The sequence below is a fragment of the Acomys russatus genome, chromosome 8 (genome assembly GCF_903995435.1).
Source record: "Acomys russatus chromosome 8, mAcoRus1.1, whole genome shotgun sequence".
Lineage (NCBI taxonomy): Eukaryota > Metazoa > Chordata > Mammalia > Rodentia > Muridae > Acomys > Acomys russatus.
The window spans coordinates 16329064-16346593 of NC_067144.1; the positions used below are offsets into that span (position 1 = coordinate 16329064).

Below are 17530 nucleotides of genomic sequence, written 5' to 3' on the forward strand. Positions count from 1 at the left end.
ATTATTAGCATTTTCCTACAGTCCCTAGAGTTCCACTTTGTCTAAGAAATACCACATTCAGACTTATTAATCAGCTTACACATTTAATCGGATTCTGGCAACCTCAGGGTTGTCATTGCATCACTATCTTCCCTGGCGCAGTATTCTCCCGCACCAACGTAGACGCAGCAGCATTTATTCAGCTTCAGTCCCGTTTGCAGAAGACAGGCTTGCTTTCTGGAGGTTTGTCCACGGCTCTCAGATTTGTAATGTTCTAGTCTAGACTCTTTACCACCGGGGGGCTTCCGGGGGTTTTTACATCTGGCCTAGTCACAAGACTACCGCGCATCTGTCCCTTTGACCTTAGGCGCCTGCTTGTTGACAATCCGTGTCAGGATTCGAAGCGGCGGCGTACGGTGCCCCAGATGGCTAGATGAATGCTAAGGTGGGTGTAGACCACTGAAGGGAGGGTAGGTGACCTCGGCCCGGGAGAGTACGGTCCGTGCTTACGCGTTGGCGCCCGGGCCCTTCTGCCGACCTGGTGGTGGCCCTGGACGGTCCCGGAGACCGCGGTTAAGTTCCTGGGTGAAAGTGTCCTTGAACCGGGCGGCGCGGCGACGCAGGGAGCCCGGGGGCTGATCCGCGAGGGCGCGCAGATGTCGGGCCGCGTCGCGGCCACGCAGTTGCAGCTGCAGCAGCGCGAAGGCCGTGAGTTGAGCCGCCCGCCGGATGGGCCGCGACTCGGACAACCGCTCCACCAGCTGCTGGTTGTGTAGCAGGGCTGCCAGCAGCCGCCGGAAGACCATGGTTCTCCGAGCGCCCAGGAACCTTCGGGTCGCTGTACTCGCCTTCCGACCGGCCTCACCCAACAACGGATCAGCAGGCGCTGCATGATGACGACACAGCCGCACCAGGATTGGTGCCGACTCCGTGCACTTTCCGCAGCAGGCCGCACGCATTTCCGTTTCCGCCGCTGTTGCTCCCTGGTCCTTCCAGCCGTGGCCGCGTCGTGGTTCGTGGCTGTGCACCATGTCGGGTGGCTTTCTGAAGGCGCTGCGCAGCGACTCCTACGTGGAGCTCAGCGAGTACCGGGACCAGCACTTTCGGGTAAGGCGGGCCGGGCCACGAGAGGGGCAAACCTTGTGCCCGAATGCTGTGTCTGTCTTCCTGTTTTGCTAGGGTCCCAAAATGCGAATGGCATCCCAGCGGTGTTTGGATATCACCGACGCCACTTTATCTCCTAGGGACTCTGAGACTCGCTTTCACGTTTTCTTGTTGCCGGCTGGGAGTACCAGCCCCAAGGGAGGTTCGGGTAGTGCTGGCTCCTATGTGATGGATTTGTCTTGCTTGGGAAGGTGAATGTAGTAAGATATTTCTGTGGCGGCTGACCCAGACACAACAGCGGGTTTGTTTTTATAGTAAGCCAGACACTACCCTTTGGTAGTTCTGTAATACAACCCTACAAAGTTGGCAGTAGGAGACTCAAATTTGAGTCCTGTTTGTGCTGTCCGACGGGCATTGGAAGGGACAGGCCACACAAGTCACATTATGGGTGTCTGGATGGCAAAATCCAGTACAGAGAAACCCTGTCTTGAAAATAACGAAATCCAATTTATTTCTTTATTTTAAAATGTTTGCTGTCTGGTATGTTTCACTTCCACCACTTTTCACTTTGAATAGTTCCACATCAATAAATAACCATAATGAATATAAAGCATCCTGCAAAATTAAAATCAGGAGAGGAGTCATTCATTTCTATTTTCAAGAGCCTGAGCCGCGTGGTGGCACACGCCTTTAATCCCAGCACTTGGGAGGCAGAGGCAGGAAGATCATTGTGAGTTCAAGGCCAACCTGGTCTACAAAGCGAGTCCAGGACAGTCAAGGCTACACAGAGAAACCCTGACCCAAAAAAACAAAACAAAACAAAACAAACAAACAAAAAACCTGTAGCTCTCTTTGGACAGTAATAATTTGTCATGTGCATTTTCCGAATGTAGTGTGTCGGTGCTCCAGAGTGTACAGCGCCCTCTTCTGGCCTCTGAAGGCACTGCATTTACATGTACATACCCACACGCATACATTTAATTTGACCCTTCATACTCTTTGTTTCTTGTTTCTTTCACTTTGCACTCCATCTTGGGATGGTTCAGAGGTTAAGAACACTTGCAGAGGACCAGGGTTTGGTTCCCAGCTCTCCTGGTGGCTCACAACCACCTCTAACGCCAGGTCCAACTCTTCCCCCTTCTGGCCTCAATGGGTACAGCATGAATGCGGTACGTGTGTATGAATATAGGTCAAACATGCATTAAATAAAATCTCTTAAAAAGCAAACAGGTAAAAACAAAAAGAACTCTAGCACCAAAGCAGCCTGAGAGAAGTTTCTAGTTCTGCAGGACTAAAGGCCCAACTAGAACAAGCTGTGGTGAAATACACCAGACTCAATTAGTTCCTTTTAAGTGTTCCTAACTACCGCTAAAAACATTAAACCTGCTATCCTGTGTTGGAGGTTGGTCTGATTTATTTTGATAGAAAGTACTGTTTGCTGTCTTGTGCCCCACCTGTACCTTGCCTAAGAGCCTTAGCTCTTTGACCAATAAAAGGCCATCACACCTGGGAAGGGCAAATGGGCCTGGCTAAGTTTCCGGGGCTAGGGGAGACAGAATCTTGGGAGAAGAGACCAGAGGAGGGGATGAAGAAGGCTGCACCGTGGGTTAGGTGGAGGAGAAGCATGTGGCCGGTGTGGATGGAGATTTGGCCCAGATGATAATTAGCAAATTTTTGGGATTATGGATGGGAGGTAGCTTGATAGACATTATTAGAACCAGATGGCGTGGGATCCCATGCCTGCCCCATTATGGTAAGTAGTTTTAGGGGATTAATATTTTCCCTGCCCCAAGGCTATTTTAAGACATAAGAGGTGTCTGTGTCTTGTTGATTGCTAGCAGGTTAGAAAATACTGCTGTAATAATAATTATAGGCCTAATAATAAACATTATTAGGTCATACTGGTAAAAATAACTGCAACAGTCCTGGCTCTCTCTGAGGTGACTAGTGTGCTCATATTCTCAGATAAAGGGAATTGGACCAGCATTACCGAAGGAATACCAAATGGAAAATGGAAGATTGAGTGAATGCCTTGAGCATGAGTCTTCTCAGTTACCTCTGGGCTGATTCCACCATCTGGTTAATGTTTGCGAACACCCCACCCCCCCCCCCCGCCGCCGCCCCCATTAGATTGTACAGACATCTAAGCTGCCACGCTAACAGTGTGGTGGCTCCTGTGTGTAACCACAGCATTCAGGGGGCTGAAGCAGCAGGAGGTTCAGATTTCAAGGCCAGTCTCGGCTGCAGTCTAAGGTTCTAGAGGACAGGGGTCTGGGATGGTGTTCATGGTGCCTTGAGGCCTTGGGGTTGTCGCCCACCACCACAAGTAACCAGGCACCATGTCTAGGACAGAAGAACCATCTTACCCCTGGGGGTTGTCAGCCCACTTAAATGCCCATCTCCAGCGCTTTGGCTTCATCCTGTTTTTTAAAGAAAGTGACTCCTGGACTTGGTTGTACACATCTGTAATCCCAGCATTCAAGAGCCTTGAGGCAGGTGAGTTTCTGAGTTCTAGGCCAGCCAAAGCTAAGGTCTTCTTAGTAATCATTGAGTTCTCTCTCACATGGAACAGAAATAGAAGCGTGCACATCACCTAGCAGGTCTTGCTGTGACTAGGCTCTGGGGAGTATCACAGGGACTGCTTTCGGCTATAAAGGGCAAAGGGTCTTTCTGACATGGTACATCAACGTCTAGAATTTAAACTTGGGCCATTAGAGAAGCATCCAATGCTGAGGGCATGGACTGTACAAGAAGCAGCCGTGCCACTGTGGGGCAGTGTGGTCTAGGAGGAGTCGCACGCTTTGTCTCTCCACTAAGAGCAGTCTGAACCTTATGTTAGTAATTACAATGGGAGTGCGTCCAGGCTGGTAGACCTCCTGCCTAACAGTCACGTCCTGGTTCCATTGCCAGTGCCATCCAAGATAAACCAAACCAAACAAACCCACATTTGAAAAATTTTTTATTTTATGCTTGTGAACATTTGCCTGCACATATATCTGTGCACCATGTGCATGCCTAGTGACCAGCCACAGAAGCAAGAGAGGGCACTGAATCCCCTGGGACTGGGGTTATTGACAGTTATAAGCTACTTTGTGGGTAATGGGAATTGAACCATTGTCCTCTGGAACAGTCTCTCTCTCCATCCCATCACCACCCCCAACAACCTCTCTGGCACAGAATTATGTTAATATGTTGGAAGAATCTGAGAGACTTTAATCCCCAAATCAGAATGTTTATACTTAGGAGTATGGCTCTAAGCAAGGCTCTTCATTTTTAGTTTTCAAATCTGTTCATTGTCTGTGTGATGCTTGTGGAGGGCACAGGAAACTTCAGAAATTGCTTCTCACCTTTCACCTCTTTGAAGATTCACAGCCCCCTTGGTTTTTTGAGATGGATTTCTCTGTGTGGCCTTGGATGTCCTGGAACTCTGTAGACCAGGCTGGCCTTAAACTTAACAGAGATCCAGCTGGCTCTGCCTCCCAAGTGCTAGGATTAAAACCACCAGAGGATTTACTCTTCTCTCTGCTCTGCACTGTGTACTCCATGCTGGGCTGACTGTTAAGCTTTCAGAGATTCTCCTGTCTCTCCAGCCAGGCTCCTGTAGGAGCGCTGGGATTATAGGTGCATGACCCCACCGCCAGCTTCTCAGGGAGTTATAGGGATCAAACTCAAGTTGTGAAGCCCGCACAACTCATGCTTTTGCTGGCTGAGAACCCTGTTTCCCCAGCCCGAAGCAGACTTCTCTAGTTTGCAGTGTTTAACTTCATCTCTACTTGACTTTCTAGGGTGACAATGAAGAGCAAGAAAAGTTACTCAAGAAAAGCTGTACCCTGTATGTGGGAAATCTCTCCTTCTATACAACCGAAGAGCAGATCTATGAACTCTTCAGCAAAAGTGGTGACATCAAGAAGATCATCATGGGCCTGGATAAAATGAAGAAAACAGCGTGTGGGTTCTGCTTTGTGGAGTATCCTTCTCGGGCATCTAAAGTAGCTGTTGAGCCGAGTGCCTGCCTCCTTTTTTTTTTTTTTTTTTTTTTTTTTTGGTTTTTGGAGACAGGGTTTCTCTGTGTAGCCTTGGCCATCCTGGACTTACTTTGTAGACCAGGCTGGCCTCAAACTCACAGCGATCCGCCTGCCTCTGCCTCCCGAGTGCTGGGATTAAAGGTGTGCGCCACCACACCCGGCTCCTGCCTCCTTTTTTTTTTTTTTGAAACAGGGTCTATTGTATGGCCTTGGCTAGCCTGGACTCTAGCCATCTACCTGCCCTGCCTCCTAGGTGTTAGAAATAAAGGTATAAAGATGAGTGCCACGTGTTTTAGCTAATTACAATCTCTATACTTTCTCTCACTTCTTCCTATGAGTCCATCTTCTGCAAACTGTGAAACTGATAGTTAACATCTGTTCAGAAATGTTGCGTATTTAGCTGGGTGTGGCACACACCTTTAATCCTAGCACCCTGGAGACAGATCTCTCTGAGTGAGCTCAGCCCAATCCACATTGTAAGTTCCAGGACAGCCAGAGCTATATAGTGAAGCCCTGTCTCCAATTAAAAAAAGAAAAAGGTGGACTTTCTTTTTTTTTTTTTTTGCAGGGGGAGGGGGGCAACGACAGGACTTCTTATGTTGCTCTAGACTCCTAGGCTCAGCCCCTAGGCAGCTGAGGATCCAGATCCATATCACCACAATTCAGTCTAGGTGTCAGGTGCTTGGATTTTACCAAATGTTTCCCCCATCTAAAACAAGAATCTCCTCCACCAGGCAAGTCCAGCTGCTAATTATAATTGCTTAAGTCAGTAATTAAGATTTATTTATTAAAACATGTTTGCATATGGGTAAGGTGCGTGTGTGATGTATGAGGTATGTTGTGCCTCGTGTATGTAGTGCCCTTTGAGTTCAGAAGAGGGCATCAGATCCACTGGAAAATGGACTTAAGATGGTCGTAGCCTACCATGTAGATTCTGGGAATCAAGCCCAGGTCTTCTGAAAGAGCAGGTGCCCTTAACCACTGAGCTAGCTCTCTGGCCCCTTTTGGGATTTGTTGTTTTACTTTGGCTTTTTTTTTTATGAGATAGAATCGTGGTGTGTAGCCCAGGCTGGCCTCAAACTCACAGCAATCCTCCTGCTTCAGCCTCCTGAGTGCTAGGATTATAGACATGAATCACTTTGTTCAACTTTGTCATAGTTCTGCATAAGAAGTTAGTGGTCTGATAATATCTTGACCATATTTTCTATATGCAAGTAAAAAATAGACGAGATAACAATTAGGAGTTATATCTAGGAAATCCTGACGGACTCGGGCCTAGACAAATGTCATTTGCCTGTAAGTGCTGTTGGACCAACTGCGACTTTAGTCTACAAAATGATTTTCTATGTAATTAGTCTGGTTGGGCTACTTTTTCTACTTTTATTTATTTATTTTAGCAACTCTGTATGATGAGGTGTTCCTTCCTGTCTCTAAAATGTCTGAAGAAATGCCGTGCTCCTTAACACTAACACTAAGATACTATTCGAGAGCAGACGCAGAGAACGCAATGCGGTACATAAACGGGACCCGGCTGGACGACCGGCTCATCCGCACAGACTGGGATGCAGGCTTCAAGGAAGGCCGGCAGTATGGCCGGGGACGGTCTGGGGGTCAGGTACGTTACAAGGGCACCTACCTGAGCAGAGTCTCTGCCTGGGATTCCAGTTACAAGCCTTTTGTCTCTGGCTATTCTTTTGTAAGGACCTCATGCTTATTAGTTTTGATAAGGTTTGGTTTTCTCGGATGGTGGGGGAGGGGTTCTGAGACAAGATTTTGCCATGTAGACAAACTGGCATCAAACCTGAGATCCTCTTGCCTTTGCCTTCAGAATGTTGAAATTATAGATGGGTGCACATCAGGGCCAGTGATAAGGAAATCTGAGACTGAAGTAGTCATACATTTGTGCAAGTGGCTGTTACTGAACTCATGCTAGGGTCCTTCCCCCGCAACAATGTCTGGAGCAAAAGCAAAATGCACTCAAATGAGCTTGCCTGTGGCCACCTGAAGAGGCTTAGCTGTGTCTGCATGATTCCAGAGGCATATTTACTGCATCACCATCACACAGTGCTGTGTTTCTCCATTAAGGTTCGAGATGAATACCGGGAGGACTACGATGCTGGGAGAGGCGGCTATGGGAAACTGGTCCAAAAACAGTGAGTGGTGAACCCCAAGGACACAGCTTGCGCCGTTGATGACGCTGGAGAACAGGGCCCGGGATCTGATTAGGGTCTTTGTGCACCGGAAGCCACTTCTGGGTTTCCTCAGAAATATTAAAGGACAGAATCCAAAAGAATGCCTTTAACTCTAGTCTTATTAGGATGGTGTTGTGTTATTAGGTCAAAGCTGTATTCCTGGGCAACAGACTTAACCTGTGCCAGTTAAACTGTCAGCTGAATGCCACACGTTTAGAGAGACTGGAAAAAATGTCAGAATTGACTTTACAAGTAGGTTGGTAATCTACATGGGGACCGAAGTAATTTTTTACATTTTAAGTTTGCATGTTGTTGCTGTTTTTTTTTTTTTTTTTTTTCCCCTCGAAATAGGGTTTCTCTGTGTAGCCTTGGCTGTCCTAGACTCGCTTTGTAGACGAGGCTGGCCTCAAACTCACAGCGATCCACCTGCCTCTGCCTTCTGGCTGGGATTAAAGATGTGTGCCACCACACACGACCTAAGTTTGCATGTTTATTGGTGAGGTTTTATAGTCTGTGGCTTTGCTGTAAAGTAGGAACAGGTATTTGTCAGCTGGATTTGCTTTTTATATTTCAGTATAGTTGGCACAGAAATCAAGTTTAAATGGCCCTGGGGATGCCATCTGCTTCTGTGCTTTATACATCAGGGTACTATCAGGACTTGAACCGTGTTCACTGAATACAGTTCCAAAAGATGCAAATGTTTCGCTGAGGGTTTAAAACAAAACAAGAAAAAAACAAACAAGACCCAAGGATTTTGCTATAGAGCGAGCCTCCAATAGCCTAAGTAGTAGGGAAGACACTGTCCGTAGGACATGGGATGAAAGTTCAACACTGCCTCAACACAGAAGCTGCAGTTGAACTATTAGATTATTGATGCCTTCCTATTTTCATAATGACCTCAGAAGAAAACAGGCTTTAGAAAAGGGCTTCAGCCAGGCCTGCAATCCCGGCTACTTGGGAGGCTAAAGCAAGAGGACCAAAGTTCAAGGCCAGCCTGAGCACCATTCGAGTCGGCCTCAAAAGAGAAACATAAAAGGGCCTGGGGAAGATCCAGGGCACGGTGATTCAGCACTCAGGTATTATGTGAGTAGTCCCAGGTTTAATGCTCAGGACTGCCTAAACAATAAAAGTTGAAAACTTGGGAGTGCTTAACAACAGAAAGCCGCCTCTAGGAAATGTCTGTTGTAACTAAGAGACATCTTTTAGGCTTTTTTTTTGGGGGGGGGGGGGTTGTGCTATAGTGAGCTAGAGATTGGTCTCTACAGAGGGAGCCTAGAGATTGTTTTTTCATGATACAAGTAAATCTTTTCATGATGTGTTGTCACTAAAGCATCCTTCTAATTGTCTCTAGTTTTTCAAGGTTAGGGCAGAACATCTTTGATGCTGCATTAAGTGTGTGTGTTTGTTTGGAGCTGTAACAACTGTAATGTTTAGAGAGTCCATTTGCAAATACTCAATAAGGAGACACTTTAAAATAAAGCTTTTATTACCGTAGTTTGACTTTTTTTTTTTTTTTTTAAAGATTTTATTTATTTTATATATATGATGCTTTATCTGCAGGTACACCTGTAGGCCAGAAGAGGGCATTAGAGGGTATAGGTGGCTGTGAGCCACATTGTAGTTGCTGAGAATTGAACTCAGGACCTCTGGAAGAGCAGACAGTGCTCTTAACCTCTGAGCCATCTCCCCAAGCCCCCCTTGTCTTCTATTCTTTTGTAGTAAAATATAACTCAGATTTCTATACTCTTACGACCCAAAACAATGGGAGCTACCTTCTGTAATAAGTTCCAATAAAAGTTAGACCAACTTATTCTGTGTATTTATTCCTCCCTTATAAAGAGGCACGTATTTGCTGCCCCTTTACTCTGGGAGAGTCACTTGAATCAAAGGAAGTGAGACCTCAGAGAAACATGCTGAGTTTGGTCTGGTGACACGGGCTTGTAACCCTGACACTTGGGGAGCTGAGGAAAAAGATTATAGCCAAGGTTACACAGCAAGAACCTATCTCAAAAGGTAGAGTTCATCTATATTCCAAAGAACAGCAACAAAAAACTACAAAGAAAAAACACAAAAGCCATGTGTAGGCTAATATGTGTGACTAAAGACTAAGAACAGCCATCCTGGGACCTGTAAGATTCAGAGCTTAAACTGAAGTATACAACTTGAGACTTGGTTTCAAGCTCTGCCATCCAATATCATAGCCAGACACCATGTGTGGCATTTAAAAATAATAAAGTTGGGGCTGGAGCAATGGCTCGGTGGTGGCACTTGCTGTCTGCCAGAGGCCTGGGTTCACTTCCCAGCACTCATGTAACTCACAACTGTCCATGACACTAGCTCCATGGAATCCAGTACGTGCACTGTGGAGCACTTACATGCAGAATGCTCACAAGCAAAGTAAATGGCGCTGAGTGCCTGCTGGCTGGGCATTGGTGGTGTACGCCTTTAGTTCCAGCACGTGGCAGCAGAGGCAGGAGGGTCTGGAGAGCAAGTTCCGAGACCACCAGGGCTACACAAAGAAACTTTGTCTTGGGAAAAAAAAGGAAATAAGTAAATAGTTGTTATTCTTTGTTGTTGTTTTGAGACAGTGTCTCTCTGTAGTCCTCTCTGGCCTGCAACTCACAGAGCTCCACTTGCCTCTGTCTGTTGGGATTAAAGGTGTGTGCCACCATGCCCAGCCCAAACCCTGAGTTTTTACTGGCACCAAGCACATTTTCCATACTCAGTAGCTGCAGATGTCAAGTAGCTGTGGGTGGATAAACTAGAGCACGTCCAGGAAGGGAGATCCTGTTGCAGGACAGCTCTATGGCTAGAGCAAAGCAGGGTTTCCTCAGGAAGTCTTGTCACCACTGCAGTAACTCTGTGAAATACATTGTCAATCACAGTACATGTTATTCAACACAAGAAACACATGTTTATAAAGGCATTTAGTTTATTTTCAAAAAAATATTTTGCTAGAAGGGTTGAGCACTGACTGTAATTTTACATGATCATAATTTTTTAATAAAATCTCTTTCGGACCAACAGGTATCATTCAAGTGAACAGTCGTCTAGGTCTGTTTTTATAACCCCAAGTACAATAGCACTTCTTGAATCCTATTCTCCAGATCTTAGATATCCACCAGCCAGGAGGCATAGCCTAGCACACAGCAAAACTATGTGCTTTATAACTGTTGATTAACTTGATTCCTTAACATAATGAAGCAGAGCAGATAATCAGTGTATTTAATTTACACTAATAACTGTCTTTGACCTGCTCAGACCCCCGATGGCTCCTAAGGCAGGGAAGAAGCAGTGAGCCAAAACTGCAGAGGACAGGGACAACTCACAATAAATGAGTGCTGGCTCTGTCCCTAGTTGCTGTTGTAGTCCAACCATAAAGTCAAGATGACCATTTACCATTTACAGTCAATGGTAAACAGAGAATACAGTGCAAAGCCAGAAATGTGCTATGAAATTATTGGCAGCAACTGTTCTTCTCTTTCTTAGAGGCCAACTGAAAAATCTCCATGATTCCTAGGAAAACTAAAAGATGAATCAAATCTCTATTCATTGCCAGGGCTTAATGAAAGGAAAGATCCTGGAAAGAAACAGCTTCAGCCAAGTAACGCCTGTGAGGACTGGGCGGCTTGTTGAGAGCTCCTCATGTGAACAGCTCCCAGTCTGTCCAAGGCTAACATTCATCCCAGTGACGGGGAAGCACCACTACAGGACAGCAGAGTCTGCACCCCAGGACTGGAAAGCTGAACACAAGTTTACATGCAATAACAGGAAAGAAAAACAACTGTGTGCTGAAACCAAGTCTCACTAATGCAGAAACAGCTTCAGAGCAGACCGAAAACACTCAGCACGGAGGCGTAAGTAAAGCTGATTAGTCCACCTGAAGGTGCCTGTCATGCGAGGAGGGAAAGAGTAACAATCTGGGTGGCTCCAGTCTGTGCATTCCTGCAAGCCTCCCTGCTGACATGACCCTTTCTCACACCGGAGGGGGCAGCTCAGGCTCTGGACATTGTGACTCCCAGGCACGCAGCATGCCGTGCACCCATGTAGTCCAAACGCTGGGGAGGCTGCGCAGAAGGACAGCCAGTCTGAGGCCAGCTAACAAAGATTCTCAAAGGAACACAACTGTAACTTCTGCATGACGGTCTGCTATTGGGAAGTGAGGTACTTCCTCAAGACTAAGTTGGAGACATTCATTCAGTCGTCTCTTTGCTGGCTATAAGCATAGGCACAGAGACAGAAACCCACTAATGCTTTGCATATAAATGCCCATGGCGCCGTAGTTAGGTCTCAGAGTCTTACAGCTACATCTTTAGGTGGGCACGGGGACAGAGACCTATATCCTAGCACCTGGGAGAGGACTGAGAACCGATGTCATCTTCAGTCACACAATGAGTCTGAGGCTAGTCTGATACCTGAGACTTTGCTCCCTGAACCTCCTCCCTAAGAGATCTTCGAGCGCCCTGGCCTGTAATCCTACCTACTCAGGTATTGGGAGTATAAACTCAAGGCCAGGCTCAGCCACAGAGCAAATGCAAGGCCAACCTAGGCAGCTGCTTAAGACCCTGTCTCAAAATACAAAAAGCGTCAAAGAGGGCTAAGGTTGTGGCCCAGTGGTAGAGCACTTGCCTAACATACACACAGGCTGTGAGTTCAGCCCCTAGTCCTTCAGAATAAAGACAACTTCCCCTGACTAAATTCTCATCTTCCCAGTGGCGACACAACCTGACCTTTACTTGTGGCAACATGAAGTGCCTCTACTCTCAGCCTTTTTAAGGACCTGAAGCACAAGAAATGCTGAGCTGGCTTTATGCTAAGGACTTTGAGTCTAGATGGCTGAGAGGGCCAGGGCCACTGCCCAGTGCTGCTGCTGCTGCTAACCCTGCATGTACACCTAAGTTTGATTCAGCCCTTACTGAGGCAGCAAACCCTACTCAGCCACCTTGCCTCTTCTGCTTTTTAAACATCTGCAGAACTAGGCAGTTGTCTTCTGCCGTTTACCTGGTAGTTTTCTGCACAAGTTCTCAAACTTCCTCCTTCAGGTCACAACAAAATAACTGGTTAGAGTTAACATGCATCTTATTTTCCATTCAAACATGTCACAGAAGGCCAGATTAAAGGTATAAGGTCTAGCCGGGCGTGGTGGCGCCTGGTCTACAAAGTGAGTCCAGGATGGCCAAGGCTACACAGAGAAACCCTGTCTCGAAAAACAAAAAACAAAAAAAGATTTAAGATCTACCACTTCCATCCTGATCCACAGGACAGGGCTACTCTACAGTCTGCCTCAGAGGATGAACTTCAATAAATGGGCAATTCTTGAGTACAGGATTCACACTGTTGCAGTAGGAGCCCAAGAGCCCTTTGGGATCTTGAGCCACCAGAGGAGACTGGAAAGAAACACTCCTCGTGTTGCCTCTCTCCTCCTACCTGCAGAAGATCTCAGGCCAGTCTTCTACTTTGAGTGCTTGTGTTTCAGATGCCTTAAAGTAGAAACATTTTTTGGTAAATCTTAAATACCTTGGAATACATGGGTGGCAACAAAGAGAGGTGATAACTAGCAAATTACTTCCATGTAGAGCCGAATTCTCATTTATTTAATCATGAGTTTGAGGATTTTTTTTTTAACAAGTCAAACCCAGAAAAAAATCCAAGAAAATTCAACGTCCCAGGAAAAGCCTTTTTTTGAGATTTAATCTACATGTTATAAATATTAAGACCAAAATAGAAATCTTACTGTAGAGTGTATTGGTGTGTACCTCTATTACCAGCACTGGGGAGACAGAGACAGGGTTAGCTTGAGTGTGAGGCCAGCCTAGCTACTGTGAGCTCCAGACAGCTTGAGCTACATAGTGAGACCTTATCTCAAACCAAAACAAAGAAATCCTTTTTTATTTTATTTTTTAAGTAAGGTAACTGGCCCCCAAGGATGCTGCTTTCCGCCCCCCTCATACCTTAATTCTTCTCAAATCAGCACTGTGCTTGCAATCACCATGTCCCTAAGCAGAAGAACCACTCTCAGCCTCAGAAGGAAATGCATCTCATGCTGGGGACTCATCCGAGGGATGTCAGCGAGAGCTGCTGGCTCTTCCACAACACATCTACCTACCCTTTATGTCACAGGGACATCTATTCTGAGCTATGCTCTAGCAAAAACATCTTGCATTTTTAGGTTCTGGGGTTAAATTTTAAACCTGTATTCAGTTCACATCTAACTAAGTTTCAAAGCTGCACCAAATCTACTAGGCTTTTTTTTTTTTTTAATACTCTTTACTGCATGCTCTGTCTATATGCATGCGTTTGGATAATAAATATTAAATATGGGAGGGACATACGGAATCCATAAAGTTAAAAATGAAACTAAACTGAACATTTAAAAAAAGCACATGATAGCAGGAGAAATGAAGGGCAAAAGTAAATTTGAGGTAATAAGTGGCCCAATACCACCAATCTGAAATATCTGTAAAAATTCATTAAGTGTTTGGAGATTCAAGTAACAAACCACCTGCTCCAACATGGCTGCCTTATGGAGTCCCTGCTGAGTCTCACTCAGTCCAGGAGCCGGCATTCACACAGCTCCTTATAGATCCGCTTCCGCACTCGAGGCATGTCTTCTTGAGAAAACTGGAAAGGCTGCTCTAGGGCGAGGCACTTGCAGTACTGCAAAAACAAACAAAAACAAAGAATGAGCTGGAGAGATGGCTCAAGAGCACTGGCGGCTCTTCCAGAGGTCCTGAGTTCAGTTCCCAGCAACCACATGATGGCTCACAACCATCTGTAATGCCCTCTAACTTTCAAGTGTACATGCAGATAGAGCATTCATATAAATAAATCTTAAAAGCAAAAACAAAATAAAACTCTGTCCCCGGGACACCCGAGTGGCATAAATAGCTCCTGCCTCCCGCCCCTCAACAGTTTTAAAGCTGCAGAATAACACTTAGGGGTCTTGTAAAATCATGCTGTTGTTTTCTGATTGTTGTTTCTTTAAGACAGGGTTTCTCTGTGAAGCAGCCATAGCCGTACTGGAACTTGCTTTGTAGACCAGGCTGGCCTTGAGCTTACAGAGATCTGCTGTAGATTTTTAGGATCAAAGGTGTACATCACTACGTCTAGCTTAAAAATCATGCTGTCATAGAGCACTGACTTCCAAATGAAGATTAGCTTTCCAGGCAAGTGAAGAGCTAGGCACTCTTCCCAAGTGCAATTTGCTGAACCTGTCCTTAGAGCTCACAGAAAACTAAGTGGAACCTTGAGAGTTTCCTTATAAACGCCGAGCATTCATGAGGTGTGAGGTGTACAGTGGGGCTACTTTCCCCTGAGTTCACGTGTAATATCATTTCCCCATAAATACGTGCACTTCTCTGATGCAGCTTACTAATGCCCTCCTGTGAGACATGGATGAGACCCCTGTCTACCCTTGGCCCTGGGCGACAGTTCTTCCTAATGACTACATATGCAAATGCGGCAACCAGCATCGTGCAACAACAAAAGGAAAGTGTCGCCTTTCCTAACCCTGTACACACCCGGACGGCCATGTCTTCTCTGGATATAAAACAACCAATTCATATACTGTAAAAAAAAATAGTATTTACCTGGAGCACAAAGACTCCACAGTCACTGTCATTTTTCTGTTGTGGAATACACTGAAGAGAAAAATAAGATGATCATTAAAATAGATAAAGTATCACTCTTCACACAAGAAACCTGCTTCCATGGGTAAATCAGCAAGAGGTGGGGACTCCTCTCTGCCCCAAACAGCTGGTCTATACCTCCAGTACCCAAATACCTCAATAAAGGAAGCCTATGGCCATGCGAAAAGATCTTTCAAGTGGCAACCCCAATTAAATGTGGGAAACGGGAAAACCAAATTAAAAACTATCTTAAAGACCTAGCCAAGTAGTTGTGCTGTCAATTTGCTGACAATGGAAACAAGTGGCCCTGTGGATCCAAAAGCATATGCTTGGATGTCATCACTCATTCCTCCGTGCTTCCTGGCTGGAGACGCAATATAGCCAGCAGTCTCAGGCCTCTGCTGCTGTGCACCCCCCGCCGTGATGGACTGCACTCTCAGACTGTGAGCCACAAGAGAGCCTTTCATTGGTCAAATATTTTGTCAATAGCAATAAAAAAAAAACTTACCTAGCTGGGTGTGGGAGCGCACGCCTTTAATCCCAGCACTCAGGAGGCAGAGGCAGGCGGATGGCTGTGGGTTCGAGGACAGCCTGGTCTACAAAGCAAGTCCAGGACAGCCAAGGCTACACGGAGAAACCCTGTTTCGAAAAACTAAAAAAGGAAAAAAAAAAAAAAATAACCTTACCTAATAAAGTTCTTTGTAGCTTTTACTTTCACCTCAGGCTATACAGTTTTGTTTTATTCTTTGAAGTAAATCATAAACACAAAGAAATATGTTTCCAAAAGAACTGGTTACTATATCTAAGGAAGGACTAGGAAAGACCCTGGAGGGATGGAGAATATTTCAATGTGCTAGATAGATAAATCAGTCAACTAGACCATTTTTTTAAAAATAGAAGAAAAATTTACAAGTTCATTTCTGATGTGAACTAAAATATACATTATTAGAAACAGAAAACTGAGCCAGGCGTGGTGTTGCACACCTTTAATCCCAGAGGCAGGTGGATCGCTGTGAGTTCAAGGCCAACCTGGTCTACAAAGCAACTCCAGGACAGCCAGGGCTACACAGAGAAACCCTGTCTAGGGGGAAAAGAAGAGAGAAAGAAAGAAAGAAAGAAAGCTGTGGCTCGATTTCAAAGATGAACTAGCCTTGACCTTTTGGCCTTGGGTTTAACCTTTCTTTCAAGGCCCTGCCTAGAACACTGGGTCAGTAATCTAGACAGACCTGAATAGATGTGGCTTAGCCCTAAAGAATGCCTGACACACAGGTTGTAAAGGTCAAATGAGATCATTACAAAGAAGTAAACAGCTGGCGGGACTATGTATGCCTCAGCACTCCGCTCCATGTGCCAAACACACTGGGTCTGGACTATATTCCTACACAGGCCCGTCTTGGCCCCTTCATGCCCACATAGGCAGTTAGCCCATGTCTGAGTCTGTGTGGGTCATAGGGAAATTACACTACAAGGTAAAGTGTCACCCTTCCTACAAAACTTTATTCTCCATAGAACACCACATGATTATTAACTATACCAAGGATGACATGATGGATGCTACCTGCCATCAGCAAGTACTGGGAAACTGAGCCTCAAGATGTTTAAATACTAAGCAGATTTAGTCTAAGTTGCCTAGAACCTCCTGGAAGCTCTTTTCATGCCAGGTCTTCAAACATTCTCAACAGGCACCCACACTTGGGTCCCTGCCTCCCATGCACATGCTGGGGTTTCATTTGTGCCACGCCCTTACCTTTGTAACAGCAGTCTGCCAACCCTGAAGAAATTCAGGCCTATTTTTTTCTCTGGCTTCAGTCAGCAAATACTTTCTTATATTCTGGGAAAAAAACAAACCACAACACACATGCTGTGTTCCATTAGTTGTGAGATCATGGAACCTGCCCACCACCACAGAAACACAGGAAGAAGCTGTACTCTGTATAACTGGGTGACATTTGCCTTAAGGAGTTTCCAGCTGGAACTTCATTGCAGAGCTTTCACTCACACCTGTATGTGCTCAGGCCTCAGACGCTGTACCAGAACATTTTATGAGTCAACTTGCTACATTTGAAACCTTATATCTAAACATAGAAGGAAAGCATGGCAGACATCATTAACAACTCAGGTTAAATGAAGAACATTCTAGCCCTCCTTATCCACTTCTGAGGCCCTTTCCCACCCTACTCATTTGTAGAGATTCAGTTAATATCACAATTATTTTCTCCAAGTCTATCACTTGTCTGTTAACTTGATGATGTAGGTAAGTTTTATTTATTTATTTAGGTTTTTCGAGACAGGGTTTCTCTGTGTAACCCTGGCTGTCCTGGACTCACTGTGTAGACCAGGCTGGCCTTGAACTCACAGTGATCCGCCTGCCTCTGCCTCCCAAGTGCTGGGATTAAAGGCGTGCGCCACCACTGCCCAGATACTTATTTTGTGGTGCTAAAAATTGAACATTGGAGCCGGGCGTGGTGGCGCACGCCTTTAATCCCAGCACTCGGGAGGCAGAGGCAGGCGGATCGCTGTGAGTTCGAGGCCAGCCTGGTCTACAAAGCGAGTCCATGATGGCCAAGGCTACACAGAGAAACCCTGTCTCGAAAAACCAAAA

At 45.7% G+C, this 17530-nt stretch overlaps 3 protein-coding genes across 3 annotated transcripts in view; 1 reads left to right on the forward strand and 2 right to left on the reverse strand.

The window, feature by feature from the left end:
• Window positions 1-288: 288 nt before the first annotated feature.
• On the reverse strand, window positions 289-785 carry Ncbp2as2 (NCBP2 antisense 2 (head to head)). Its single transcript, XM_051149758.1, has one exon. It carries the CDS (start codon window positions 783-785, stop codon window positions 486-488), a length of 300 nt encoding a protein of 99 aa, XP_051005715.1. The 3' UTR covers window positions 289-485.
• Window positions 786-857: 72 nt separating this feature from the next.
• On the forward strand, window positions 858-7410 carry Ncbp2 (nuclear cap binding protein subunit 2). Its single transcript, XM_051149757.1, has 4 exons — window positions 858-1086; window positions 4869-5050; window positions 6585-6723; window positions 7194-7410. The coding sequence occupies exons 1-4, from the start codon at window positions 1009-1011 to the stop codon at window positions 7263-7265; spliced, it is 471 nt and encodes a 156-aa protein (XP_051005714.1). The 5' UTR covers window positions 858-1008; the 3' UTR covers window positions 7266-7410.
• A 5120-nt stretch (window positions 7411-12530) lies between these two features.
• Senp5 (SUMO specific peptidase 5) overlaps window positions 12531-17530 on the reverse strand; it is a 39873-nt gene continuing 34873 nt past the window's right edge. The window contains exons 8-10 of the mRNA XM_051149759.1: window positions 16676-16759; window positions 14890-14940; window positions 12531-13957 (exon numbers count right to left, since the gene is read on the reverse strand). Coding sequence (XP_051005716.1) covers window positions 13847-13957; window positions 14890-14940; window positions 16676-16759 — 246 coding nt within the window. The 3' untranslated portion in view covers window positions 12531-13846. The remainder of the gene's footprint in view (window positions 13958-14889; window positions 14941-16675; window positions 16760-17530) is intronic.

Coding starts and splice junctions, on each gene's coding strand:
- Ncbp2as2 (XM_051149758.1), bottom strand. CDS start 785: ATGGTCTTCCGGCGGCTGCTGGCAGCCCTGCTACACAACCAGCAGCTG.
- Ncbp2 (XM_051149757.1), top strand. CDS start 1,009: ATGTCGGGTGGCTTTCTGAAGGCGCTGCGCAGCGACTCCTACGTGGAG. Junction 5,051..6,584: donor TGTGGGTTCTGCTTTGTGGA/GTATCCTTCTCG, acceptor ACTAACACTAAG/ATACTATTCGAGAGCAGACG. Junction 6,724..7,193: donor GGGGACGGTCTGGGGGTCAG/GTACGTTACAAG, acceptor TTCTCCATTAAG/GTTCGAGATGAATACCGGGA.